The sequence below is a fragment of the Pocillopora verrucosa genome, chromosome 6, assembly GCF_036669915.1.
Source record: "Pocillopora verrucosa isolate sample1 chromosome 6, ASM3666991v2, whole genome shotgun sequence".
NCBI lineage: Eukaryota > Metazoa > Cnidaria > Anthozoa > Scleractinia > Pocilloporidae > Pocillopora > Pocillopora verrucosa.
Window position 1 is genome coordinate 1934643 of NC_089317.1, and position 27494 is coordinate 1962136.

The 27494-nt window shown below is 38.7% G+C and overlaps 3 protein-coding genes across 3 annotated transcripts; 2 read left to right on the top strand and 1 right to left on the bottom strand.

The window, feature by feature from the left end:
- The first annotated feature begins 1629 nt into the window (after positions 1 to 1629).
- Positions 1630 to 4182, top strand: LOC131780161 (histamine H2 receptor-like). The gene is made up of 2 exons (XM_059096780.2): positions 1630 to 1689; positions 2396 to 4182. Exon 2 carries the CDS (start codon positions 2496 to 2498, stop codon positions 3399 to 3401), a length of 906 nt encoding a protein of 301 aa, XP_058952763.2. The 5' UTR covers positions 1630 to 1689; positions 2396 to 2495; the 3' UTR covers positions 3402 to 4182.
- Positions 4183 to 4380: 198 nt separating this feature from the next.
- Positions 4381 to 18715, bottom strand: LOC131780160 (dynein regulatory complex protein 9). Its single transcript, XM_059096779.2, has 13 exons — positions 18615 to 18715; positions 17925 to 18126; positions 16743 to 16851; positions 12378 to 12444; positions 11560 to 11688; positions 11373 to 11454; positions 10909 to 11004; positions 10155 to 10220; positions 9543 to 9617; positions 8230 to 8313; positions 7840 to 7887; positions 6757 to 6858; positions 4381 to 4590 (listed from the first exon to the last, which is right to left on the bottom strand). Exons 2-13 carry the CDS (start codon positions 18108 to 18110, stop codon positions 4465 to 4467), a joined length of 1170 nt encoding a protein of 389 aa, XP_058952762.1. The 5' UTR covers positions 18111 to 18126; positions 18615 to 18715; the 3' UTR covers positions 4381 to 4464.
- A 104-nt stretch (positions 18716 to 18819) lies between these two features.
- Positions 18820 to 24959, top strand: LOC131780158 (G patch domain-containing protein 1). Its single transcript, XM_059096777.2, has 5 exons — positions 18820 to 19359; positions 19910 to 20170; positions 20754 to 20895; positions 22031 to 22523; positions 23327 to 24959. The coding sequence occupies exons 1-5, from the start codon at positions 18820 to 18822 to the stop codon at positions 24705 to 24707; spliced, it is 2817 nt and encodes a 938-aa protein (XP_058952760.2). The 3' UTR covers positions 24708 to 24959.
- The last annotated feature ends 2535 nt before the right edge of the window (positions 24960 to 27494 follow it).

Genomic DNA, 27494 nt, shown 5'->3' on the forward strand with positions numbered 1-27494 from the left:
CAAGACAGAATTTCTCCTTACAATATTAATGTTATATCGAGCGGGAAAGTGATGAGAATAAAAAAAAAGTATCAATTAGGGGATTATTAGTTGATCAAATACCACATTCCCTCGACTAACGTCACAATAATTGTATGGCAGACAGTAAGGAGAATTACTAATGAGATCTTGGCGTTGAAAGGTAAGGGATGAGCTGTAGTTGTTATGGAAAATCAGATTAACTCCGCCATCTTAAAAAGAGCCTGAATTCTTCGTTTATGACGTTGTTAGCAAATTTCTTAATTAAATTCAATTGCGCGAGCGTGCTACTTATTCCTGTATTGCACGCTGATGACATGTGTGCGTGCGTTTAAGTTTGGCCGAAATAAATCAATGATAACAACATTTAAACTACCGCTACCGCAAATGATTCGCTCTGACAAAGGGCTACCGCTCGAAACGTCAGCTTTCAAACTCTTAACGGTGGCCAATTTTCGTTATCAACGAAGTTTGTAATACTAAATTACACTGTTATACTCTCCCACCGACGTAGTACCATAGTTTCTTTAGAAATTAACCCTTTATCACCGCTCTGATGGGTTGATATGTCGGCGTTCCGTCCATCGAGATATAAAGCACTTTGGAAAGCACTTACCCTTGGTCACCTCTTCAAGAAACTCGTACCTATCTTTCGTTCTCTCAAAACTTCGAGCCGGCACGCACGTTGACGCACAAAGCAATTGTTAGATAACTTGTGTGGCTCTATAAATTGTGTGACTCTGGAAGTCTTAACAACCCGGAAACGAGTAAAAGCCTCCAAAGCACTTTTATTTTATGTTACAAGAAGTGGGAAAACTAGAAACTCCGCAGAACATAAAGTACTTGCCAAGGAGATTGGTTACTTAGCCAGCGGTTTCTTTTTTTTAAAGCAATGCATCGTTGATCTGAAAAATAGCAGGTAATTTAGTGTTAACAACTGAGTTGAAAACGTAAATTAGCCACCGTAAAGGGTAAAAAAGCTGACGTTTCGAGCGTTAGCCCTTCGTCAGAGCGACTGGAGGAATTGTAGGTTGTGTGTGGATTTATATGTAGAAAGTGGAGCTACGCCATAGGTGGGAATATGGTGACGAGAAAACAGGAAAAAATTAGTTGAATGAAAAGCGCTCGTTGATTCCGTGGGGATTAAGGGTGCCGATTTGGAATATAAATTTTTGTTCCAGTGTTTTACGGCTTTCCGAACTGCCTAGATGTAAGGAAAGGCCGCAAACTGCCATATGCTGTTTAGAATGTTTCGTACATTAATATTACAATTTTGGATCGAAGATTTACCGAATTGCGCAAATTTATTTAAGTCAATTGAATTTAGTGATGAATTAATTTTCTAATTTTGAGGCTCACGAATTAAAGGTGAGAGATCTTTAACAAACGGTTTTAGCTCAATTCTTTAACCAATATGCGCAGTTGTTTATAACGTGAGAAACATTTCAAACAATCTAATGGGGACAGATATATTCGCTGCGTCGCCAGTTTGACGATCGACGAAAAAAAAAATGTTTACGGTTGCCATCTGCTTTCTTTTGTGTTGCTAAAAGCCTTTGTGTATTTCGCAGTTCATCTATTCGAGTTCATCCGTATTTTTTGTGCGATAACTTATTCAGAGAGCCGACCAACACAACGAAACTTGTGTGTTACATTGATGGACTTCGAAAGGTATTTTAACCAGACCCTGATATATGAACGTAAGCTTCTTCTCTAATTGTGATGCAAGTCGTTTGTATTCTGAAAAGTAATTGGTTAATTGTTTGTTTGCCCGAGTGATGGCAAATTCATACATCTGTGCAGATTGTTAAAATGGAAAAACTGCATTTAGAAGATAATGCAGTTTTGTTAGCTAAATTAGCAAAAGGATATAATGCACAGGACGAGAAATTGTAGGTTCAATAATTTTTTGACAGACGTCAAAGAAAAGAATGGCAGAGAAGAAACTAAGGTAATATTAGACAGTTTTGCATCAAAAATAAAATTGTTTCAAAGTTCGAATCCAGATCTATAGCTTGGTTTAATTCTGATGCAATAATCTTTGAATTAACATGGATCAGATATCTTTCGTGGCTTTTTTCACGCTTCTTAAATATATTTGTTTGAGATGGTCACGTAGACTATTTTTTTTTTCTGTATATATTTCGCTAATTGATCGATCAGACAGCACAATCAATTTTATGGTCACACAATTCGCACGTAATGATAAGTTTGGGAATAATTTCCAGAGATAAATATTTAGACCCCGTGAATGAGATAAGCAATAAATATAGGCCTGTCCTCGATCAAACGCGTAAAAAAATTAATGTTTCTTTGTAGACTGTTGTATCTCCTTTTTCATAATCTTCACCTTCTCGTTTGGACGTGTTTGTAACAGGTGCAAGCCAGCATTTTGTGTTTAATTTTCAGCAGCTGAGGAAACATTGGACATCGTTTATCGTAGAGAAAAAATTATTAAAAGCAAGTATTCGGAGAAAATGGGTGAAAACTGTACTCAAACCCTAACCATTGCCTTTACTGGGGTTTTGGTCGCGATAAATGCCGTTTCTGGTATTTTATCAGTAACTGGCAACTCGATTACACTACTGGCGTTGTACAGAACACCTTCCTTGAAGAAGAACACCTCAAACTTTCTTATCGCGTCATTAGCTTTTGCCGATCTAACTATGGGCCTGTTTGCCAACTCGTTGTACGTGGCTCTTTGCGGTTTTGTGTCTCTTCAAGAAGTTCAAGAACTCAAGAACGCCGAAACCGCTGTTTGGTTGTTAACTACGACAGCTTCAACATTTAACCTGTGCTTTGTAGCTGTTGATCGCTACATTGCCATCCTTCACCCTTTACATTACCGAGAGACAATAACTAAAAAGCGAATCTTGTGGGCGGCAATTTGCATGTGGGTTTTTGCCATCTTGTTCTCCACCATAAGCTTTTATCTATCTTACAACGACTTGCCAAAGCTTTGGATAATAGGATCCATTGTGACTTTCTTCCTTCCTTTAACAGTGCTTTGGTTTTGCTATCTTCGCGTTTACAACGTGGCGAAGGCGCAGAATTCTTGGTGGAAAAGGCACCGCACATTTAATTGCCCTGTTCGAGCTGCCGAAGAACTGAAACATAGAAAAGCAGCTGTAACATTTGCTATCATAACAGGCCTTTTTATTGTTTTATTTCTGCCAACACTAGTGGTAAACTTTCTTGCAATACTATTAAGAGGCCGCTGTCACAGGCTTCGTATTAACATAGCGTGGTTCTGGGTTGCAGCAATCTCTTATTCTTCTTCAGCCATAAATCCTTGGATTTACGCCGTTAGAATGACTGATTTTCGACGTGCAATAAAACAGACATTGTGTAGCAAGGGTGTAAACACCTCTCGCTCTGTGTAAACTAATTAAAAGTCATGTTGTCTATGTCAAACATTACGATTTGTAGGAGCTGTATGAGTGAATATTCTTGGCACTAATAACACGGCGTTGACTGTTCGTTGACCTTTTCTGTCCAATTTAGATTTATTCTAAAAAATTTGAGATTGAACAGCAGTTTCAACACAGAAGACCTCGAGACAGATGAGTTTCGTCAGGCCCTTGATAAATGATTAAATTTAAAAAAACGATAGTGAGCCAGTAGCTAAAATCAGTCATATAATCATGAACTTTTGTGCACGTATAAACATCAACATCAGAGTTTAAGTTATTTCCTGATTGGATTCTTCAACCTTGGTCGATAAAGTTGAATTTCAACTCAAGCAGCTTTTAATCGCTTTTTCCTTCAAAAACCACGCACTTGACCTAAATTCAGGCGACAGTCGGCCTCGTGTAAATTGTTTAAAATGACCTTTTCTCACCTAGCAATTTTCAATTGAGTGTCAAAAGAAACATAAAAGGGTTGCATTTACGTGGCTTTGCGCTGTGATTGGTCCAGAGAACTCGTGCCATTTTCTCAACCAATCAGATACAAAACCTTATAGCAGCCGCGCTTTGGTCTCTCGCGTTTCCCGCGGTGAGTCCTCATTTCTTTGTGCTCTTTGAGTTGCTGCTGCTTGGTTCCATGTGAGTTTTACCTCAGTTCCCCAGGAAAAACTATTTCAACCCGGCGGGATGTATATAACAATGATAATTTCTAGGCGCCTAGCACAGTTAAATTTTACTCCATATCCTTCCTTGGCACGTATTCAGTAAGCATTTTAGAATTTATTCGGGAAATAACACATCGCAAATTTAAAATGAATAATTTTTTCTAATTAGTAACATATTGTCAAAGGATAACTTACTTTGTTAAATTCTTAATATTATCATTGTGCTTTTTCATTAAAAATTAAAGTTGTTTCAAACTTTGACACCGGTCAAGACAAAAACAGAAGTAAAGTTTCGTTAAAATCGGTTTTTTATTCTCAAATTTACAACAACAGTTGTTGTCGCTACTGTACAAGGTTTTATGTTCTAGTCAGAATTATTTCTTTTTCTTTTTTCCTCCTTTTTTCCCAGATTTCTTTCCTTTTTTTCCCTTCTTCTTCTTTTTTTTACTGTAAGGTCCCAATTGTTTACGTACCATTGTTCCCCTCCACCAGGACTGTATCTGAAAAAATAATAATAACAATTAAGAAAACCCTTTATAGTTTATGTAATTTCATTTTAGGACATAGCATGTAAATACGTGTAATTCATTTTCATTTCATCACGTGCGTCAACCTTTCGCCATCAACCTCGTTTCCAAAGTTTGTCTCAAGATTCCTTTCTCTCCTTTATCGAGGAAAGAAGAAAAAAATTGGAATAATGTGGTCGATATTCCCATGTGCATGTTTATGGCGTGTGTATGACGTGTATGCGACGTGTATGCATTCAAGCGTGGAAAAGACAACACCTCTTATTAGTATAATTGCTCTGAGCCCAGTTGTATGAAAGGCGGATAACGCTACCCAACGGATAAAACGCTATCCGGCAGATAAGTGATAGCTAAACATATAGCGTTATCTACCGGATAGAGTTTTATTCAGTGGACAGCGTTATCCAACCTTCAAACAACCGGGGCCTGATGATTATGGAGATGCGCACGTTATGATGACTGGGCGCATCTCACTGTAATCACCCCCTACGAGCTGATTAGGGCCGATACATTTTTTACCGTAGTGATCAGGCCGTTATTTGCTTCATAACAAGTCGTTCGACGAGAGAGGAAACAAACGTTGACGCAACTGATTCACATTCTCTCGTTTCGTTCAGGTTTAGCTTTTGTCATGTAAAGTTTTCAGATTAACCACGTGATCTACGCGCTAGACTGTCTCCATACTTTGAAGCATGAAAAATTGATATAACCGTTAAGTTCAACGCAAATACATAGAAAAACTTCTCGTAACTGTTCGTAAAATATTTTGACGACGTTTTGACGTTGTTTCGCATCATTGTCAAGTCATGAAAAGAAATAAAATTAAATTTACGGTTTAGCTCTAAATTATTAAACGTAATATATAAATAACAGGGTTAAAAATGTAAAAAAAACAACTGATATAATCATCAGTTGTGAATTCATTGAGTTGTGAACCAACTGAGAGGTGTGAAGAGCGCTCACAAAGCTTGAGTTGCACTTCGCAGGCTTAGCTATGCCTCAAGTAGCTATCACTCATCTTTTGTGCTTTCCAAACTTTCCGCGTGCTTCAGAAATCGATGAATGTAAAAAAATTCATTCACGAAAAAAAGAGACTAGAGCCTAAACTCCATGGAGAAAAGGTGTATTAAACTTCTTAAATGAATCACAACACTTGGTTAAAATAAAAACTTCAAAACCTCTTGAAATTCCAAACAAAGGAGTAATTAATTTGCGCGAACGAAAGCTCAAAAAAACAACTGATTAAACTCCGTTAACGACAAACAACAAAAGTACGCGAAAAATGTCCACGTCAGTTTTCCAATATCAAGGTTAGAGTTCTTCGTCATGATTACATGGCTAATGGCATGTCGACGCAAGAACAAAAGTTAATCGCCCTTAGGCCTTCGGGCGCCGGGCTGAATTTCATCAGATCACATGTAGAATAGGTAGCATGAGTCCAAATATCGGTCGATATAAAGCTGTTGCGAGAAACCTTGTCGAAAAAAAAGCGAAAAAGTGCACGCGACAAAGGCTTTGTGGGTAGTTTTCAGGTCACAGTTCCTCGACCGCAGGATTTCAAGGAAATCTGAGAAAACGTTACTGTAAGGGCGAGATATGGATTTCATGTAATTTTTATTTATTTGAATGATTAAAATTCATTGATCACTGAATGCTTAGAGTACCTCTCGCGATTGTCGAGAGCGCTTTTGTCTATCTTTTTCCCGAAAACCTTTCACGGAACAGCTGTATACGTCAACATCGGACGAAATTCGATCGATATTTCGGTCGACAACTAGTCGGTAAAAGGTTGAAAGTCGGTTAGTGGTTTTCCGATGGACGGGTGATGGTCAGCCGTTGTCTTCATCGAAATATCGGCCGACTATCTGTCGGCTTTCCGTCAAACATCGACAGAGGACTGACCGACACTTCGACCGACCATCGATCGGTGTACCGACAAAGCCTACCATAAATACACATGATCCCAAATTCAAGGATTTTCTTCGCGTGGTTTTAACACCTTACAGACTGCCAACCCCTTTTCCGAAATTTAACTCACTTTTAGCACTTATTTCATCTCAGTTACAGCCCGGCACTTTTATTTGCATGTTAAAACCGGTCCATACTTGTCTCATACCAAATATAGCTATATTTACTGACCTTGGTGGCGGATTTGAGTTCTTCCAGCTCTTGCTCTGCTTGCCGTCTTGCTTGTTCTTTAGCCACACGGTCTTCGATCACAACTTTCTCATATTCGGAATACTGTAAGTAAAAATATTGTCCGTTCACTATTTTGATCAATTCTCAGCTATCAGATTCATAAATCCCGCGCAGGAACTGAACCGCGAAACCTCCATGGATTAATCAGAAAATTTCCCAAAAAGTTAACAGGAATAGAGGGAGGGAGTGATGGAATTTTGGTTCATAATTTTGGGTCAGCCACTCTCCGAGTTAAAAACGAAAAAAGGTGAGTTTAGGATAAATCTAGGAACTAGCTTGATGTTAGTCCACGACTGGTCTGTTTCTGCGCCTTGGGGAGCTCTAGGAGTGACGTCGATGCGCCGCGGAAGCTCCATGAGTGAGGCACTCACCGAAGAGGAAAGACTGTTCGTAGTCTAAATTCTCAAAGCTTAGATGATGAGAAATGTATGGTTAGCAGTGTAAAGAATTTGTTCTTAAATCTTAAGGGTGAAAGGGGCCAGGATAAAAGATAACCCTTAAGAGTGATACGCATTTAATTTCTCCAATAGTATCACCCCCGGATCAAACATTAAGGTTATGATAATAGGGGAAATGATCGCCAACTCAAGAAGCTCTTGATTGGTAGACAAATTCTCCTTGAAGTTCAATAGGAAATGTAGGTAGAACAGTAAGGAGAATATGCATACTGATGTTAGTGTAAAGGGTTGATTCTCATAGCACAGGTAGAAAAGTGTTATTCGAGGGTTTGTACCATCCGCCGTATATGACTCCAGATGGGATGAGGGGGAGGGGAGGGGAGGGAAGGGAAGCGTTGGACACTTCGCGGAAGTCATCAATATACTCTGATGATCAATTTCGATTGGGTTTTTTTGGAACGTAATTCGTTGGAAACCACAAAAGAACTTGGCAGAACTACCCTCACACGGACAGAAAATCGCAGGATCGAACGATATGATCGAAATTTTTGGCTGTTCTTTAGGGATTCTTGAAAAATGGTGCTTAACACAGAGACAAGCCTAGAAAAGTAATTGACATTTTTACCTTCTGAGTGAGTTCCTGAAGCTTTGCAAGATCATTTGCCTTGGATGCCTACAAGTATGAAATTCAAATTGAGATGTAACATCAAATGATGTCACTAATCCCAAGTTACCAAAACGGCCAAAAAGAAAATAAGATATAGTACACGTGAGGTGCCTGAAGCGCGGGAAAACGCGAGTGATCAGGTTGTGATTGGTTTTCATTTTGCATTTGATTGGTTACAAGGATGACGTAAGTTCTCTTGACCAATCACAGAGTGTAGAGAAGAAAAACTAAATTCTGAATTACTTTTGAAATCCACTTGACAGAATACATTCATTTAGACGCTGTAACCTTCATTACTCTGCTGTGCTTCCTTACCCGCCTTGAAGAAAAACGATTTAGGCTACAAACCTTTAAAACATCCAACTCGTGTTGTTTCTGTTCCACATCCCGATCGTATTTTTCCATCCAGTATTCCACTTTCTCTTCCAGTATCTACGAATAAAAAAGAAAGCTTATCAAACAAAAGTTTTTCTTTTTCTGACGGTTAGCGACCTGGACTCCAGTGTAAAAAACCCATTTACGGCTAGAGTCCAAACTCCGTGGAATATATGTATTAAACTTTTCAAATGAACCACAACATTTGGCTGAAATAAAAACTCCGAACCTTCTTAAAATTCCAAATAAAGGAGTAACAAATTAACGGGAACAAAAGCTAAAAAGCAACAAACTGAAACCTCGCGAAAAAAAACTAAAAGTACGCGAAAAATGTCCACGTCAGTTTTCCAATGTCAAGGTTAGAGTTCTTTGACGTAATTGGCTAATTTATGAAATCACGCGCGGCGCGCGTGAATATATAAAGAATACAAAGAGGAAAGAGGAAGACAAAAATTGCCACTTGAAATTTAAAAACGGTAGAGATTTTCTACATCCATGTTGAGAGGTCTGGGCTCCAGATGTGGCTGGGTCATTATGGTGCGTTTTGTGCACGACACTTTCCTCTCAGTGGCTCTCTCCACCCAAGAGAATGAGTGGGCACCGGCGAATTGTCAGGGAAGCCTGAGGAAAGGCTGGCGGGGAAAACCGTAGATGAAGCGGCATACCATCCAGGGGAGAGCAGTAATACGCCTTATCACTTCATGCCACTGAAACCCTTCCCTAACATATAGCAACTAACTTCGCTCCGAAGAAGGGGTAACGCTCGAAGCGTCAGCTTTGGAACTCTTTGCGATGGTCAATTTACATTATCAACTCAGTTGAGAAACCAAATTATCTTGCACTACAAATAGCGGAGCTCGCAAAGCGTAGGTCCATAATTATACAAAATAGTAGTAGCCCATCAAGCCGAAAAAATTTGGATGTACGACCGTACGACCGTAAGACCGTACGACCGTACGACCGTACGACCGTACGACCGTACGACCGTACGACCGTACGACCGTACGACCGTACTATCGCACAAGGTGCTACTTTTAACATGCGTGGTGAACTGTACCGCGGGCACGCCAACGCCACGGCTTTGTCCAGTAGTACAGTGGTCGGTGCACTGGGCTCCGAGTCGGACGACACGGGTTCTAGTCCTGGTCGGGGCAAGGCGCAGTGCCCTTGAGACGTGCGGGAAAAAAATGCGAGCTCCGCTTTTAGGTTTGGCTAAATCTTTATATTAAAGGTAGTCCTCTGTTTCTAGGGAAATTTTCGGTTGTTTCAAGTTAATAGTAGCTTACCTGGTGATGTTGCCGTAGATAAGTTTCAATTTCAGAATTAACTCGAGCTTCTTCGTCTATTTTGTAACGCAATGTCTGTCAATAAGAAAGAAAATAGAACTCAGCTATGGAGCTGCGGACAAGAGCAAAATATGTTGGAAACTGTACGATACGTTAATTATTCTCAATTTGATCGATATTTATAAGGGAAAATAAATTGCGCGACAGATATTACAGAGAAACAATAAAAATAAAAAAAAAAAATAAGCAATAGCTTCAATAAATTGACATTAAGGAGCGTAACTACCAACGTTTTTGAGAAGCAGACGGCAGCCGGCAGCCGTACGTTAAGTTAACATTCCTGGTGCTTAGACAGTATTGTTTGGTTTAAAATGGCAAAACGAGGTCCTTACGGTAAATACATTAGCTTTAAAACGCACTAGATTTAATTTTATTCTTCTTCCATTTGCCGTCCGCGTCTTAAAAACCTGTCTGATAAAGTTCGCTTACTCCGCACCAAGAGTTCGCTTCCACCCAAAATTTTTGTTTTTTTCAAACCGTCACACAACACACTGCAATTCTATCGTTATTTATTTATTTACTCTTTTTTTTTTTGACACATGTAAACTTTACCTCGAGATCTTCCTTCAAAGAGCCCTCCGCCTGTTGGCATCTTTTTTGTGTGCAGCTGACGCGAACCTGAAAAAATACCAAAGGCAAGAACATTTAAATAAAAGATGAGCAGTGATTCCCTATCCTAAATCGATACTAAGTTCCATACGGGGTCTGAAGTTTATTGCGCGTGCCCGAGAAGACTAGAATGTCTTTCTACTTACAGTTTTCTCAACATAGGCTTGCGTTTTTTAAAGATCAGCCCATTCTGATGCTCGATACTTCGGTCAGCAGAAAGGTAGTATGCCACTTCCCTAAGGGGTTGGAGACTTAAAGGAAATTAAAACTGTGGGGAACTTAGTACAAATTTCACTCATTTCGCTTCCTTTTTAACGTTAGAAAATTGCTAAAGATGTTGATATATCTACCTCATCAAGCTAGACCTAGCGAATTCTTACAAACTACTAAGAATAAGTTTAAAAGATTCTAAGTACCACAAATATAAACCACGCATCACTACTGTCATACTAATGTTCAGAAAGACTTCCGGTTCAAAAGGACACTCCGTCCAAGAAGCTAAACAGAAAAACTATATATCTTATTTAAGACTCGAGACTCCAAACTACATACATTATTTGGTGACAGAGGCTAGTTTAGGCCAAGAAAGAGAAGGTAACAGTTTGGCTAGCACTAAATCGATCGTTTCGCGGTAAAAGGAAGTTTAAAGTTTAAATATTTTATAAAACGGGTGATGAATAGAGTCTACGATTCTCACCTCTGCGTCTTTTTTGATGTACTTTCCTTCCATGCTGGTTTTTGCCTTCATTTCTTGTAACTGATCTTTAAGATGGGCTATCATCTCATTTCTTTGCTGCAATTTTGTTTTGTTTTTAAATTAGTAATAAAAAAACACGCACGCACACACAAGTGCTGGTTACATTTGATGCAAAACGGGAAACCCTATTCCATTTAACTAACCTTTAACCCCTAAGAGTGACTGGCCCCTAATTTCTCCTTACAATATCACCCTTGAATCAAATGTAAAGGTCAGGATAAAAATGCAATCGATCACGAATTTAAGAAGTACCTGATTTTCAAGAAAAATTCTTCTAGTCATAACCACAGAAAATTTATTGAGAGAACAGCGAGTAGAACATGGATATAAATGCTGGGGTGTAAAGGCGGTTAAGTCTGTAAGTAACAGTGTGTGACATAGTTATATCAAACGATTGAACTTACCTGAATTTCGCTTTCTTTTTCTTTTTTCACCTCCAACAGTTGCCTTTGGAGAGTTTTCACAAGTCTGCGACTTTCTTCCTCCCTATAAATTTTCACAACAATAACAAATTTTTTTAATTGACATACACCGATGAGGTTAAAAATTTCCCAGCATCCATTAATTACAGTCAACAGTAATGCAACATACTTGAGTATAGTTTGTTGAAGCCCGGCTTTCTTTTCTTTCTCTGTATCAACAGCTCTGACAAGAGAGTCAAACGACTTGCTGGTGACAATCTCTTCAAGCGTCTCTTCCATCACATCTTGCAGAAATTTCCTATAGAAAATTAAGAATCCTTGAGCTTAAAGATAGTTACTAAGTATTTACATTTACCACAAACTGAATTAGCATTTACCCTTTTAAACTGCTAAGGGTGACTAGCATCTAATTTCTCCTTCTGGGATCACCCCTGAATCACACATTAGGGTCAATAGAGAGGAAATGATCACTAGCTCACTAGCACTAGATCATTACATTCAGTTTACACTCAATGTATAGAGAACAGTATGGAGAATATACATGCTGATGTTAGGGTGTAAATGGTCAAGAATGCTTTGTTACATCTCTAAAATAACAGCAGAAATCCTTGGTTGCAAATATTGTGTGAATTTTCTTTCCAAAGTTTCCTAACTTTTTTAAAAGCCAGTTATTAAACATCTCAAAGCTCTACTAGTGATAAGTTTCTAATTTCTCCTTACAGTAGGTGACCCTTAAATCAAGCATTAAGGTAAGAAGAATTAAAAAAATTATCATTGTCTTAAGAAGCTCCTGATCATTAGTAAATTCCCCTTATCAGTACCTTTGAGCAGTGAGGAGAATATGCACCCTGATGTTGGGTGTAAAGAGTAAGTCTCAACTTTGTGAAGTTCAACCATTTTGCTGGGCAAATCAAATGCTGGCCAACTTTACAAAGATCTATAAAGACATCACTTCTCTGCTATTAACAAATAAACAATATTATTTACCTATCTGCTTGAATTTTTGACAGGCTGTCATTTGACAGAGGGTTCTGTTTGAAACTTCTGTTCAGTGCTGTACAGGAACAAAAAAGAAATCAGATTACAATGATAGAAATGTCTATGTTTGTTTACAGTCATACCCCATAAATTTGAACTTCCAAAGATGAAAAACAGCTAGAAAGTTTTGAAGTTTTAAGTTAGCAGACGATAAATGACTGAAAAATAAACTTCAAAAGAAATATTTTGAAGTAAATATCAGCACAATACATTTAATTACATATATGTTTACTTAAAGTATGATATTATTGTGTAGCTATATGAGTGGTATAAGTATATCTAACATTGGCATTACTGTATTGTTTTTCTCTCTTGTGAAGAAAAAGAATTTCAAACATGTAGAGGTGTGAGTTAACAGAAAGTCTGATTTGGGTCTGACTTGAAGTTGACCTGTTCACTCTGCAAATATTAATCCAACTGACTGCCTATCTCCCTCTTTAAGTTGCATTTAGTTCGTTCTCACTTTCACCCCGGACTTAACTATCAAATAACTGAAACTTTCAAATCTGGTAAAACGATCATAAATCTGAGTAAATGAGACAGCTCTTTCATTTGGTGATCAATCAAACATTGATCACAGCCCCCCTGCTCATAATCCCATACATCATAGACACGCCAATCTTTACAGCTGATACATCTTCGTGGCTGGATTCATCTGAGTTTCCAAGGTGGAATCAAAGTCTCAGAACAATGTTACCTGTTTCAAATGCTGGACCAGCCTAGACCAAGTTGTGCGAAAGTCAGGTAGCAATAATCTAGTCCTAAAAGTCTAACTTTCACTTGATTTGTCTTGAAGTAAAGTGTAAATTATGGCTCATGTTTTGAAGCATTTTACCTTAACTTACAGCTTAGAACTGTCTGCAAAGCTACAAATCTAAAATGATATTTTCACTTAACCCTTAGTTAAGCTTAATCATGCTTTGAACATTTTGTTCCTGGTTAAATTTAAGGTACAATTCCCTGGTGAAAATCTTTCAAGGATCTTTAAGGATCTTACAAGATCTTCATGAGGACCTTTGAGGATCCTCTTGAGGATCTTCATGAGGATCTTCAAAATTCTTGTTAAGATCTTCAAGGATCTTTCATTTTCTTGCCAAGATCTTCAAGGATCTTTCATTTTCTTGCCAAGATCCTCAAGGATCTTTCATTTTCTTGCCAAGATCTTCAAGGATCCTTCATTTTCTTGCCAAGATCTTCAAGGATCTTTCATTTTCTTGCCAAGATCCTCAAGGATCTTTCATTTTCTTGCCAAGATCTTCAAGGATCTTTGATTTTCTTGCCAAGATCTTTGAGGATCTTTGACTTTCTTGACAAGATCTTTAAGGATCTTTCATTTTCCTGTCAAGATCCTTGAAGATCTTTACATGAACTTTGAAGATCCTTTAAAGATCTTTGAAAATTCTTTGAGGATCTTCCAAATTCTTGTTAAGATCTTTGAGGATCTCTCATTTTCTTGACAAGATCTTCAAGGATCTTTTTGAAAATTTTGAAGATCCTTAAAGATCTTGGAAAGAAAATAAAAGACCCTTAAAGATCTTGGCAATAAATTGAAAGATCTTTGAAGATCTTGGCATAAAAAAGAAAGATCCTTGAAGATTTTGACAGCCAAATTAAAGATCTTTGCAAGAGATTTGAAGATCCTTAAAGATCTTGACAAGAATGTCAGTGAACCTTGAAGATCCTGGCAAGGAAATGGAAGATCGTTGAAGATCTTAGCAAGAATGTTATAGAACCTTCGAAATTTTGACAATAAAATAAGCATACTTAAATCCTCATACTAAGTTAAAAAGAAAAATTGAACCAAACATAAAAAAATGAAGATAAAACTTTTTTTATTGCTAAACGAGAATTACCCATCCTCTTCTAGTAGGACTACTTCTACACTATTTCTGTTCAGACTTTAGGTTAGTACTAAGATTTTCATTTTCCAAAAAATCTGGCAACAGTCCAGCTCAAAGATAAGAAGACCTAAATATATGTGTTAAACTTGTCTAGGACTAGACTTATGACCAGAATCAGACTACTCTTACAGAGGGGGTAAACATGAAAAAAAGGCAAACAAGAGTACTTCAATGACTATATTTCTGAACCATATTAACCTATATACCAAAGGAAAGCTTAGGAATCACACATACTGAATATAACTAATATGTTGCCCTAAACTAATTTGTTATTTGACATCAGATCAATTTGTCCACCACATGGTGTGAAAAACCTAGGTAAACTTAAGAAAAGATAACTGCACAAAGATTGCATGAAATCAAGTGTTTTTAGTGTCAAAACAAAGTACTAGGGTCGTTCTTTTGGATGAGCTGAGGAACTTTTTGAGTCGTTTATATTATGGGCACAATGCCCGTTCAAAGTTCACCGAGATTATTAGGTGAGTTATTCCACAACATCTTACTTAAAATTCAGCTTATAGAGAAACTGTCAGCTTATCCAACTCAACTCAGTAAGAGGATACAGCCCTGAAAACTTCAGATTAATTGAACTAATACATCCTGAGGTACAAAATAAGTGTTCTCGGGAATTCATATGACAATCTCTAAAAGAGCTTTTTAAGTTGGTTACACAGAACCAAGTAAATTCACACCTTCTTCAGAAACATGTCCTTCAGTGAGCGTCGAGGAGAATCTCTCTAGATCGATAAGCCTGTATCCTTGTCCCTGTAACACATCATTTGCATCCTCACTCTCCAAGAGCTCAGAGTAAGAATCATTAGGCGAGGATGGCATCTTCATTTTCTTTCCAGAAGTACCAATGAATTCTTTTTATTCAGCCTCACAGTCAGAGCAATCGCGAGACCTGCTTGGAGTTTGATTGACGATTTCGGTTGTTTCTGTCTCTCTTTTCGCTTGTTTCTGAACTCCAGAAAACGCCTTTCCTTTACCTTTATTTCTGTGTACATTTTCCCTTTAGTTCCGACCATTGTCGATGATATTTGCCGTAAAAACGAGCTTCTTATGTTTTTATGCGACCGTTAAAATCTCAGCGCGTATAAATTCCTATCCCATAATGCAAAACCCTATTTGTCGTCATGTAAGTAGTCACAAAGTTTCCCGAAAGCCTCGAGAATGGCGTTGCTATGCGGTAACCTTCATTACACTCATTGCACAATAATTTTCTGCGAAAATTCCTTGTTGTGTTTGAATTATAAAACAGTGAGCCCTCAATTTACAATTTTGTTATGTTTGAAATTACTTGAGGATTTCAAAGGAACCTAAGTCTTAATGCAGAGATGTGGTAGAGATCTTGACAAAGTTGCCTTTGAGATCCACATCAAATTCAAAAAGGATCCTTACAAAGAGCTGTACAAAATCATGAAATGAATCTTTTAAAGATATTTGGAAGATCCTTTTCAATTCCTTGAGGATCTTAAAGGATTGTAGAACAGATCATGCAAAGATCTTGACTAGGATCCTTGTAACTCCTAATCAAATTCTTAAGGATCTTAGCAAAGATGATGATTTTAGCAGGATCCCTAAAAGGTTCTTTTGAAGATCTTTAAAAGATCCTCATTAAATCCTTGAGGATCCTGAAGGATCCTTGAAAAGATCCTGCAAAGATCTTGACTTAAGGATCCTTGTAAGATCCTGATCAAATTCCTAAGGATCCTGGCAAAGATCTTTACAGGATCCTTGAAAGGATCTTTTGTAGGTCTTTAAAAGATCCTCATTAAATCCTTGAGGATCTTGAAGGATCCTTGAAAAGATCTTGCAAAGATCTTGAGTAGGATCCTTGTAAGATCCTGATCAAATCCTTAAGGATCCTTGCAAAGATCTTAATAGGATCCTTGAAAGGATCTTTGGAAGGTCTTTAAAAGATCCTCATTAAATCCTTGAGGATCTTGAAAGATCCTCAAAAAGATCCTGCAAAGATCTTGACTAGGATCCTTGCAAGATCCTGATTAAATCCTTAAGGATCCTTACAAAGATCTTGAAAGGATCCTTGAAAGGATCTTTTGAGGGTCTTTGAAAGATCCTTGCTAAATCCTTGAGGATCTTGAAGGATCCTTGAAAAGAACTTTGAGAGGATCCTTATGAGGATCTTTGTAATATCCTTTGAGGATCTTTATCAAATCCTTGAGGATCTTAACAAACGTTTTTGCTTACAAAGATCTTTGAGGATCTTTTACAGATCCTTTAAAGATCTTTTAAAGATCCTTGTCCTTAAGGATCTTTGGCAGGTCTTTGTCAATCCTTGAAGATCCTCAAAGATCCTGTGAGGTTTTTCACCAGGGTTTGCATGTGTTACCTCATAATCATATCCTTATTCCCCTGGCACTGAAAATTGTACCTAGAACCATTTACATACCATTTGTACTTTCTCGTAATGACTTGGCCACAGAATGTAGTTGCAGATCATCTGGTACTTTTAACAAACTCTTGTTATTTGTGTGGGGGTCATCTCTATGGTTAACAAGCTGGAAAAAATAAATTTTTAGTTTAGAGGAAATTTGAAGCTAAATACTCAAAGTTTACATACTGCAAATACAGTAAAACACAACAGGAAAAACACAGCAATGAAAGTATCAAATGACTAAACAATTCAACCCTTGCAAAATCTGTTTGTCCCAACTGAATACTTCCATGAACACATGTACATTTGATTGAATATTCAAAATTTTTCTCCCATACATAAAAAATTTGACACATTTGCTGTGAAAAAGAGGAAGAGCTCCAGTGAATGCTGCCAAGTTCACACTTCCAAGTACAGTCAAACCTGTATTAGGCTGCAGCATATCAAGCTGTCACACTGTATTAAGCGGTCGGTTTTCAGAGTCAGAATTTATTTCCCCTTAGTCACTTTTATTTTCATCTCTTAATTAACCCTTTAACTCCCAGAAGTGATTAACATGTAACATCTCCCTACAGTATTCATACATTAACCTTCACACAGGTAGTAAGAATACTCAAACTAATCAGGTGGAAGTTGTTATCCTGATCCAACACCAAATTCTTGTAACTAATTAAAAGGAGATGTGTTGCAGGTAGAGGGGAGAATTGACGATCAGATCTTGGGAGTTAAAGGGTTCAGCGGTCCTGTCACCCTTTACTCAGTCCCACCAGCCTGTTTTTATTACCTTCAACCTGCATTGAACAATCACTGAAAGTCAAACTACTCATTGACAAATAAAACTAAGAATAATCTATCAAGTAATTTCTAATCCAATTGTTAATTTCCCTCCCAAAATCAAAGTACGTGCACTTAGAGCAAGATTCTGTACAGTCAGTGGTCAATCATGACATATAGTGGCATTTTCCATTGTTTTTTAAAATACCCCTTATCTGTGGGTGACCACTTCATACAGATTTGACTGCATATAACCTTGTTATATCACAGGTCCCTTATCTTTTATGATCATGAAGTAAAAACTGTAAAATTGGTAGATCTGTGGTTTGACTCATAACAGAAGGCTCAGAGTATGCTTCTGTGTCCCACCCGTAAGACAAAATCACACAAAATCTTTATTTGTTTCTTTTTTTCAATCCCTACCACTTCATATCTGGATTCTAAATCTCTCTGATCCTGTAAAATTTGGCCTAGCTCATCATCAACAATTTGTGCAGCCTCTTGTTTCCCCTGTAAAGATGGTGGCATGATGTGACCCAGGATTGCCAGCTGATCTACACAGTCCTCCAGTACTGCTGATATGTGTATAGTATCCACATTTGACAACATTTTGAAATCCCAAAACCTGACAAGAAAAATAAAAGTTTACTTTTCAAACTGACTTCACAAAAAATATTGTAACTACCCAAATACCTAGTAATAAAGCGATCCCTTCGATTCTAACTTGTTTTCAAATAAAAACCATAATCGTAAGCGATATATTGCATATTTCCAAGTACTGGTAAGCACAATAATCATATGTGTTAAAAAGAAGTACATTCGAATTTACATTTGTTCCGATAATTACGATAGCTTTCTCCCCTAACAAGCTTCCTTCAGATTAAAGCTCAAGGTTGTTGCAAGGTTCTAACAAAAATTCAACAGATACTGAGTTAAAATTGAAATTTGTACAACAGATGGCAAAATTAGGAAGCTTGTTGTAATTTCAAAAATGTTTGTAGTATAACTTTCCAAATGGTCTGCATCGAACGCGAAAATTATGTTTTCTGTAGGGATCTATTCTCAATCAAAGGTCAAAAATAGAATAACTGTTAATATTATTTATCTGATTACCTGATATTCAGTTGTGAATAACGTTTTAGACGAAGACAATTTGAAAACTTATTGCAGCGAGCTCATTCATGTCCACTTGGCCACCATTCTTAGTTGTAACTAAGCAACCTTTGTTTACCTCACGCATGATGCTTTGCGCGCCAATGGTGGGAATCAGCGGTGTGTTCCTAAAATTTATGCGTCACTTTTAGCCAAGATTTTCAAGATGGCGGATAGCGACGATGATGATGCGCTAGCAAGCTTTGGAACGCCATTTGAGCCCTTAGAGGAAGATGCTCCGCGTAAAAAAGCTGTCCCGGTTCACGACCAAATTGTTACAGATACTGAAGGGAGAAGACGATTTCATGGCGCATTCACGGGTGGTTTTTCAGCCGGGTATTTTAACACGGTCGGAACGAAAGAGGGATGGCAGCCCTCGACTTTCATCTCTTCTCGCTCCAAAAAAGGCGAGCAAAGACAACAGAGGCCAGAGGATTTTATGGATGATGACGACATGGGAGAGTTTGGAATTGCTCCAAAAAGAATCGCGACAAAAGAACAGTTTTTGTCTTGGGAAAGCGGGCTCGAAAATCGTCGTAAACGAATGGTGACTTCTGATGATTCGGAGAGAGTTATCCCAGGGGTACCTCCTCTTCAGGATCTCGTAGTGCCAGTGAAAATGTCCGTGGGAGTTGAACTGCTAAAGAAGATGGGGTGGAAGGAAGGACAGGGAGTTGGACCTCGGGAACGAAGAACTGGAAAAAAGGTACTGAGACTAACCTAACGTCAGTAAGGAAGGAGAATGAAGAGTTCTTGATTGTTAAACAAATTCTCCTTGTCAGCTTCTCAGGAAATGTATTGAGAATGGTATGGAGAATGTTGATACTGATGTTAGGATGTAAAGGGTTAAATGTTACATTACTTTCCTATCTTCAGCAGTGGTTGTTCATTTTGATTACATAAACAGACAAATGATAGCAGAGCTCGCAGAGCATAGCCCCATAATTATACAAAATAGTAGTAACCCATCAAACTGAAAAAATTTGGATGTACGACCGTACAACCGTACAAGGTGCTACTTTTAACATGTGTGGTCAACTGTGCCGCGGGCACGCCAATGCCACGCCTTTGTTCAGTAGTCCAGTGGTCAGTACACTGGGCTCCGAGTTGGATGACCTAGGTTCTAGTCCTGGCTGGGGCAAGGCGTTGTGCCCTTAAGACACGTGGAAAAAAAATGCAAGCTCCACTTTTAGGCTTGGCTAAATCTATATATTATACATGTAACATATAACTGTACTATAATGTTGCACACACAGGTATATGGCTGTTCACTCCCATCAGCTTTTTCTTCATCACAAACAGTTGACAATGGCAAGGATGAGGAAGACGATATATTTGCAGTGGGTTTACTATTTGCACCAAAAGATGTGGATGCATTTATGTTTACCCCTAAAGATGACAAACATGGACTTGGTTACAAGGGACTGGACCCATCCACTGCTCTTTTTCATCAAGAGAACTGGCTTGGAGTGGATTCTGTGACAAGAAGAGTAGGAAGGAAGGGCATCTCTGGAGAGGTAAATCTGATTTGTACACATTCACTTTAAATCCTTTCGCCCCCACTTCTGAACTTTTTTGCTCCAAATAATGACAAGGAGACAATTGTGAAGCTGATGGACAATGTGAATACAAAAAAACAAGGGGATCTTGTGTGATTTGATATCAAGTTCTTATGATGAACTTTATAAGAGATTTTTTGATGAAAGAGCGTAAGGAGAATTACTATAGAGATCTTGAAAGAGAAAAAAAAGACAAATTAGCAATGAAAGCCTTGCAGAGGAAATGGCAAGTTTGATGGCAGCCAGTTCATATTTCTAATCCACACTTGTCCATTGTCTTTCTTAACAATATTGTCTGTCAATAGTTGTGACTTTATTAATTATTATTGTTTTTTGTATTATAGTCTCTAGTAGACTTCTGGTAATTTTAAATACCATGGCAGTAGCTTCATAGAATAGCTAGATGAGACAGATTCCATTTTTTTCCTCACATGTAATGTTGAATCTGAGTAAGAATGATAATTTTTACCACTGGCTCTTTTACAAATTTCTAGCACATTGTAGCTCAAAGAGTAATAAATCCTATCCCTTTCTGTGACAGGCTTTTGGTGTTGGTGCATTTGAAGAAGCAGATGACAACATCTATGCAATAGATCACATGTCTAACTATGACACTGAATTGGGTGGAGACACAAGCTCTGGACTTCATGGTTGGACTGGCCCTCAAAAAGAAAATTCTAGAGGTCAGTTTTCTGTGGGTGCTGTTTTCTTTAAGGGTATAGGGCAGGGTGTTCCTTTTCACGCAGTAACCGATAAAATTTCCTTTATGGAGTATTTCTTTTTTGGAGGATTGCTCCACCGGTTTGAATATTTGTTTTACCCGTCGTGCTCATATAGGGGAGATAACTAATAAGGGGTGGACGGCTTTACGGATTCTGTATGAAAGTTCCCACCCTGGTTTGGCACTTGAATGATTGTGTTGCGTTTGTAGGGAAAACGACAGTCCAAGTATGATCGCTTTCGTTTCAAAGTATTGTGATCTAGAAGGTGAAGTATCGTAGAAAGGCACGCAAAAGAGAGTATCGCGATTTCAACGCGACATCGCTGATCCTAGCAGCATGCAGGACGCGTGTCGTATATGAACTTCATAATGGACCTCGCTAACAGTAGAGTCTCTGTTGCTCAGTGATAGAGCATCGAAGGGCGGAATCTGAAGGTCTGAGGTTCGATTCCTCATGGGAACTCAGAATTTTTTCTTTGTCCCATCCTTGTGACAAGACGAAAAACAAATTTATCTATTTCTTTACCGAGCTCAAAACTTACCTTCTTTCTTGTTCCAATTACAAACAAATTCTTATTAGCAATAGTTCCTTGTAAAAAATGTTCCTAAAGCGATAATGATGATGAGGCATTGGGCAGCTAAGATTGTTCAGTCGTGGTGTAGTGTTTTCAAACCGGGTTCCGGGTATCACGCGAGTCTCAGAGTTTTTTATTTGTCACCCTATACTTGTTAGGGTGACTGGGCTTAGAAGAACAGCCAAAGGAAACTTTAAAAGCTGACGTTTCGAGCGTCAGCTTTTAAAGCTTTTTTTGGCTATGACGTTTCGAGAGTTAGCCCTTCGTCAGAGCCCTTCGTCAGAGCCCTTCGTCGCTCTGACGAAGGGCTAACGCTCGAAACGTCAGCTTTGAAACTCTTTACGGTGGCCGATTTACGTTATCAACTCAGTTGATAATACTTAATTACCCTGTTATACTCTCCCACCGACGCAGCACCACAGTTTCTTAGAAAATTACCCTCTTTATTCATTAGCCAAAGAAAACTGCCTCTTACCATGGTTTCTCTGTTGACTAATTACTCGTTCTTACGTTTGAATTCAGGAGGCGCCTTGTCGATTTTCACCACAAAACCCAAAGCTATGGATGCATTTAAAACCTTTCCACCTCCGGTGGTGCCTCGCAATTTTGATTGTACCCACAAGTTCGACGATTCCAAGACTGTTCAGAAATCCTCCGATGACGGTTCGGACAGGAAGAAAGTTTTAACTGCAATGGATAGAGGAGAAATGTTGGGAGAGGAACCACTTCCAGTGCCTCAGAAATCTGTGTTTGAGTATCTTTCTGAAGAGGACAAGAAACGAGTGTTGTCTGCTTCGAAGAGTGAAATATCAAAGCCCTCTAGTAAAATACCATCGGAAGGAGAGAGTTCTGCAGTTAATGATTCCTCTCAAAAGAGTGCACCCTCTTCCCGTTGGTCTTGGTCTGGTCACAGCAGTTTTAAACCGTTTGTCAAAGATCCCGCAAAACAGGCGCGCTATGAAGAGTTTCTAAAAAGCAAAAAAGGAGAAGAAGCTTCTCCACAGGTTCATGGCAGGTAAGAGTTTTAAGAAATGAGCCAAGTCTTTTTCTTTTCATAACCCATGATTTCAACTGGAATTGGCGTTTCGCACTTGTTCGATTTTGAAATCACGTGCATAAATTTTAGCCAATCAAATTGCACTTCGATCGGGTCAATTACCATTATTAAACAAGACACTGTACTTTAACAAGGGACCGGTCTTCACTTCATTTATTACCTGGGAGGGGAGGGTCGAGGACTTTGGTTATGTCACGATAAAATTTACCTGATCTCCTCGTGACGCTCTGTAATATTGTTGACCCGACTTCCCCCCCCCCCCTTCATCCGGGGTTAACCGGCAGTCAATTTTCTACTTTCCCACTTTACACTTTGTTGGCGATGACTGATTCCCCCTTCGTTCTCCTGAAAACCATGTCACCCTCCCTTCGACAACAAAATTGTTCGAGTGGTAAGGCAACGAGAAATCATGTTGTTACTTGTCATAATTTACACGAAAAATGCATCTCAAAAAGTCAAAACGGACAAAATGTTGTAGCGCGCGCGCTCTTTGTAATTTGCACTCGTGTTACATGAAGATTGCACTAGTTTTCAGCCAATCAGAGGCGCATCATTTTTTCATGTATAGTATTATTATTGAAGGGAACCTGTAATGACCTAGCAGCCCCTCCAGGGGGAGACGCGGGGGGGGGGGAAGGAGGGGTGGGTGCTTATACTCATAGTCGTTTCATACTACAGATACTGGGACACACTCTAGCTGGATAGGGCACTGGGGTCGAATTTAAACTAAACAAATTTAAACTTTTCGTTTCGCTTTCCAGCGGTTTAACGGAATGGGAAAGAGAACGCGAAAGGGAGGAATTCGCCCGGTCTGCATCCTTGTACAGACCTCTGAGTTCCACAATGGCGGCCAGATTTACGACGGCGACACAACAAGATGATCACAGAGTGGTTTACGAAGATGTACCCGCTCAAGAATCTTCAGATTCTTCTGGGCAGGCACAGGCGGCTTCTATGAAAATGTTCGGAAAACTAACTCGGGATAACTTCGAGTGGCATCCCGAAAATGTTTTATGTAAACGGTTCAATATTCCGAACCCCTACCCGGGATCTCACATCGTAGGGGTCCCGAAGGTACGAAAGCCGAAGTTCACACTTGGAGATTTCATAGTACCTCGAGAACCTCGTGCGGTTACTTACGAACATTCGTCAACGAGTGCTAACGACGATGACAAGACGGACAAGTTCGGAAGCTCTACGGAAACGATCAATGCAATCGACCGTCAGTCGAACCCTTCTGATACAAATTCGGTGAGTTCCGGTTTACCTTCGAAAACAGCTGTTGTGCCCGCTTCAGTAACGGCTTTAGCTAATTCGGACATTGTTAGGCCAAGAGAATCAAATGTTAAAGCTGATGAAGAACAAAAGGGAGAGAATTCTGTGCCAAAGCGGCCAGATATGGATTTGTTCAAAGCGATTTTCGCCGATTCGTCTTCGGACGAATCCGAGGCGTCAAGCGATGAGGAAGAAGTCGGCAGAGATGAAGGGACCGAAGATGTATCGATTGCTACTTCGGAAATCAAGTCTCCTGAAGAAGCTTCGCGGAGTCATGTCGATGAAAGAACCGAAGAAAACAGTTTGAGAAATAATGTTCTTCCAAATGATAAAACTGTCGATAAAGAATTGAACATCAAACCGATTGAAAATGAGGAACAGAGACCGGTTGAAACGCAGATTGTGGTCGCGAAAAATACAGAGATAGAGAGAGCGGACTCTTCTCCTGAAAATTTCGGACCGGCCCTACCGCCATCTTTTAGAAAGATAACCCCTTCGAACTCTTTTTCCGGAGAAAAACGTTACGCTGACCTTAAGAAAACTAAGGACGACTCTGACCGGAGGAAACGCCAGGATAAATACGAAGAAACAAAGAAGCGTTATTCTGAGTCTTCCGACAGCGAGGAAGAGTATCGGGCTAAACATAAACCCAGACATAAATCGAAGAAAAAACACAAACACAAGCACAAAAGTAAACGTCGATACGAAGAAAAGGAGAGACTTGAACCGAAAACGAAGGGAAAGGACGAGTTAAGTAAACCTTTAGAACAAGGTCGCGCGTCAGATGACAAACAAATTCTTAACAAGTTGAAGAATCTTCAGAATTTGAAAACGGGAAAAAGAATGCGTGCTTCTGATTTCATGTGAAAGATCAGCGCCTCGATGACGGCCGAGATGTAATTTAAATTTCTCCCTTTCGGCTGTTAGAATTTCCCTCTAAATTAGTAGAGAGTGTTTGTGGCGCCGGATGACTTGGGAGGAGCCAACGTCATGCACAATACCAAGAAAATTTTTGTCTCGGCCTTGATTGGTCTATGAGAAAAAGCTGAAATAGATTATACAGTATATTACAGGCGTTTTGTGTAGTACTCTCAATAGAGCGATAAGAGATGAAGAAAACATGGTTATTTCTGCAAAATTTCCGGAAAACAAAAAGCTTGAGTGTGTTTGTCACAGTGATGGTATAAAAAGGTCAAAGATTCTCATGAAATCATGTGGGCAGTTTTAAACTAATGAAAAGTGTATTTTTGGTTTCATCAGCTGAGTTGATAGTATAAATTGGTCACCTTCTAGAGTTTCTAAAGCTGTCGTTTCGAGCGCTAGCCCCTCGCTGTGAGACTTTAAGGACATTCGTCGCTAGTACAGTTTTTTATTTATGGTCACTCGACGTGATATTTTGAAAGGTTTTCAAGAATTGCACTCGTCGGCGACGACTCGTGCAAATACGTAAGCCCACAAAACATCACTCGTGCCAACACTTCACGAAACACGCTCGTGTTGATATGATTTCCTATACGTAGCTGTTTCTTAGAGGCCAAAGACGCCTAATGGCTCTTTTATCTAGTTGACAATATCGGGTTGTATATTAGTCAGAGTATAACAGATGCCTCGAATCTTGACATTAAATATACCGTATTAGAATCCCCAATCCATGATATTGAGATCTGAAAGCAAGTAAGAATTTTTGGATAAAGCCAACGCTTTTTTATAATTCTACTGCTGTACAGGTTAACTCAAAGGAAATCAATTAAACTGTTAGCTGGATGCCCTTTCTTTTTCCGAAATTTCTCAGAAAATAAAAGAGAAGTTTACATCGAGGTTTGAAATAGCAGGTTAGGTCAATATCAGACTGAGTGTTTGTTATTGCAAACATCTACGGTCTGTTTTCATCGGTGTAATATTTGATCGAGCACGTGGAAGACGGACTGTGACTGTATTAATCCTGTACTGCATGGTCTGTTTCAAAACTTTGTACCGGACAAAAATTTCTAGATTCCAAACATCGACATGTATAGTCGACTAAACGAGTGGAATTTTAGCGGTAGCTGTGACGCGCGCAGCTCAAACAACCTGGCAGATCTCGTCGATGTTTTGCTTAAAATGTGTTTCGTTTACTCTTTTTTTAATTGATAAATATATTATTAATTTTTTAGAAACTGTAAGAGAGTTGGGAAAGTGAAGTTAATGGATGTGCTTTAGTCATGATATTGTTATTGCTTTGCTTGTTATACATTTACGTCATCAGATTTGAGCATGGACGGTAATTTCAAGTAGTGCCACGTTGCCCATCAAAATGCTTTGCTGAGATAAATCAATTTTCCAGGTCGTTGCTTTTGAACTTTTTCAATCTTCTTCATTCTTTACCATCTTGCTCCTTGGTTTAACATTTCTCCGTTCCACCAAACTAAAACATCACACAAAATTTGGCTCAAGGTATCGCAGAATAATCAGACAAATATGTCGTATCGTAGTTCCAATAACATTTGTAAACCTAGAATCATGGAAATATTACTCGCGTTTTCGGCAATTTCAGCTTTTTTAAAAACGCAGGACACCTTAATCAAAATGAGGAGATGCACTCGCGAATATTTTGCAAACATATACAGTTCGCTGATGAAAAGAAATGTTTCTAACGCAGCTTTAAGAGAGAAAACCAACGATACGCACTGTATGAAATAGATCAGTATTGTCATAGCTCGTGATTTTCCAAGTTATATTTGCGTATGTGCATGTACAGAGGCAAAGTTTCTGTTTCCTGTTAAGTGTGCATTCCTGATCAGGAAGAATAAGTTTAGGTAACTAAGGTACAGAAAGTTTCTCTAATAATCTGGAATTATAGATAAAATATAATAGTTAGATATATTCCTCCCTGAATTTAAACCTCCAGCCGTGGTAAAGAAGATCTCTTTCATAATTGTCTTATTTTCACTGGTTTTAAGTTAAAACTTTGCATAAATTGAAGACTCCAATTTCTCTTACTAGAGAACGATTCCGCTGGTTCTGAAATGCTTGACTGTCAAGTTTTACAATTAGACAATCAAAATGTTCTATCGCTTGAACAGATTTCGGACAGAGTAAATCTTCGAGGATTTTTGTGCTGATCAAATGGTCAATATTCTAATTGATTGTCCCAGAGCAGACAGAGGACCTAAATTTTTAATGATCACAGTGTTTTTTTTCGGTTAGTAGCTCGTCCAATACATCTGTCCGTAGGGGAAAGTGAACGAAAAGTAACGCAAGCTGATTTTTTTTTAAATGTGCATTGCTAAGTTTTTTTTCAGTTACTAAATTAAGCGGAATCCCAGATATTTGACGTCTTTTTACTCATGTTTTAATATATTTCAATGCCTTTTTGTAAATTGATGGCTCGTCGAAAGTAAAAAACACCATTGCTGTCGTCCTCTTCATTGGAAGAAAAGCAACATCGAAAAGTACTTTTCACCAACTCTTAACATATATTTTTAATGATTTATTGCGTAATAAAGAAGATCCCTTTCACGTGGTTAATTTTCACTGCTTACTCCGCGCAGAGACACGAGAAGGAAGTAAAACTTTATTAGGAAACACGACTGATAAATTTTTCCAAACAAAGATGAAGGCTGCCGATCGTATCGAAGTCCATGACGTCTTAGACTGAAGGAGCTTACGTAATCT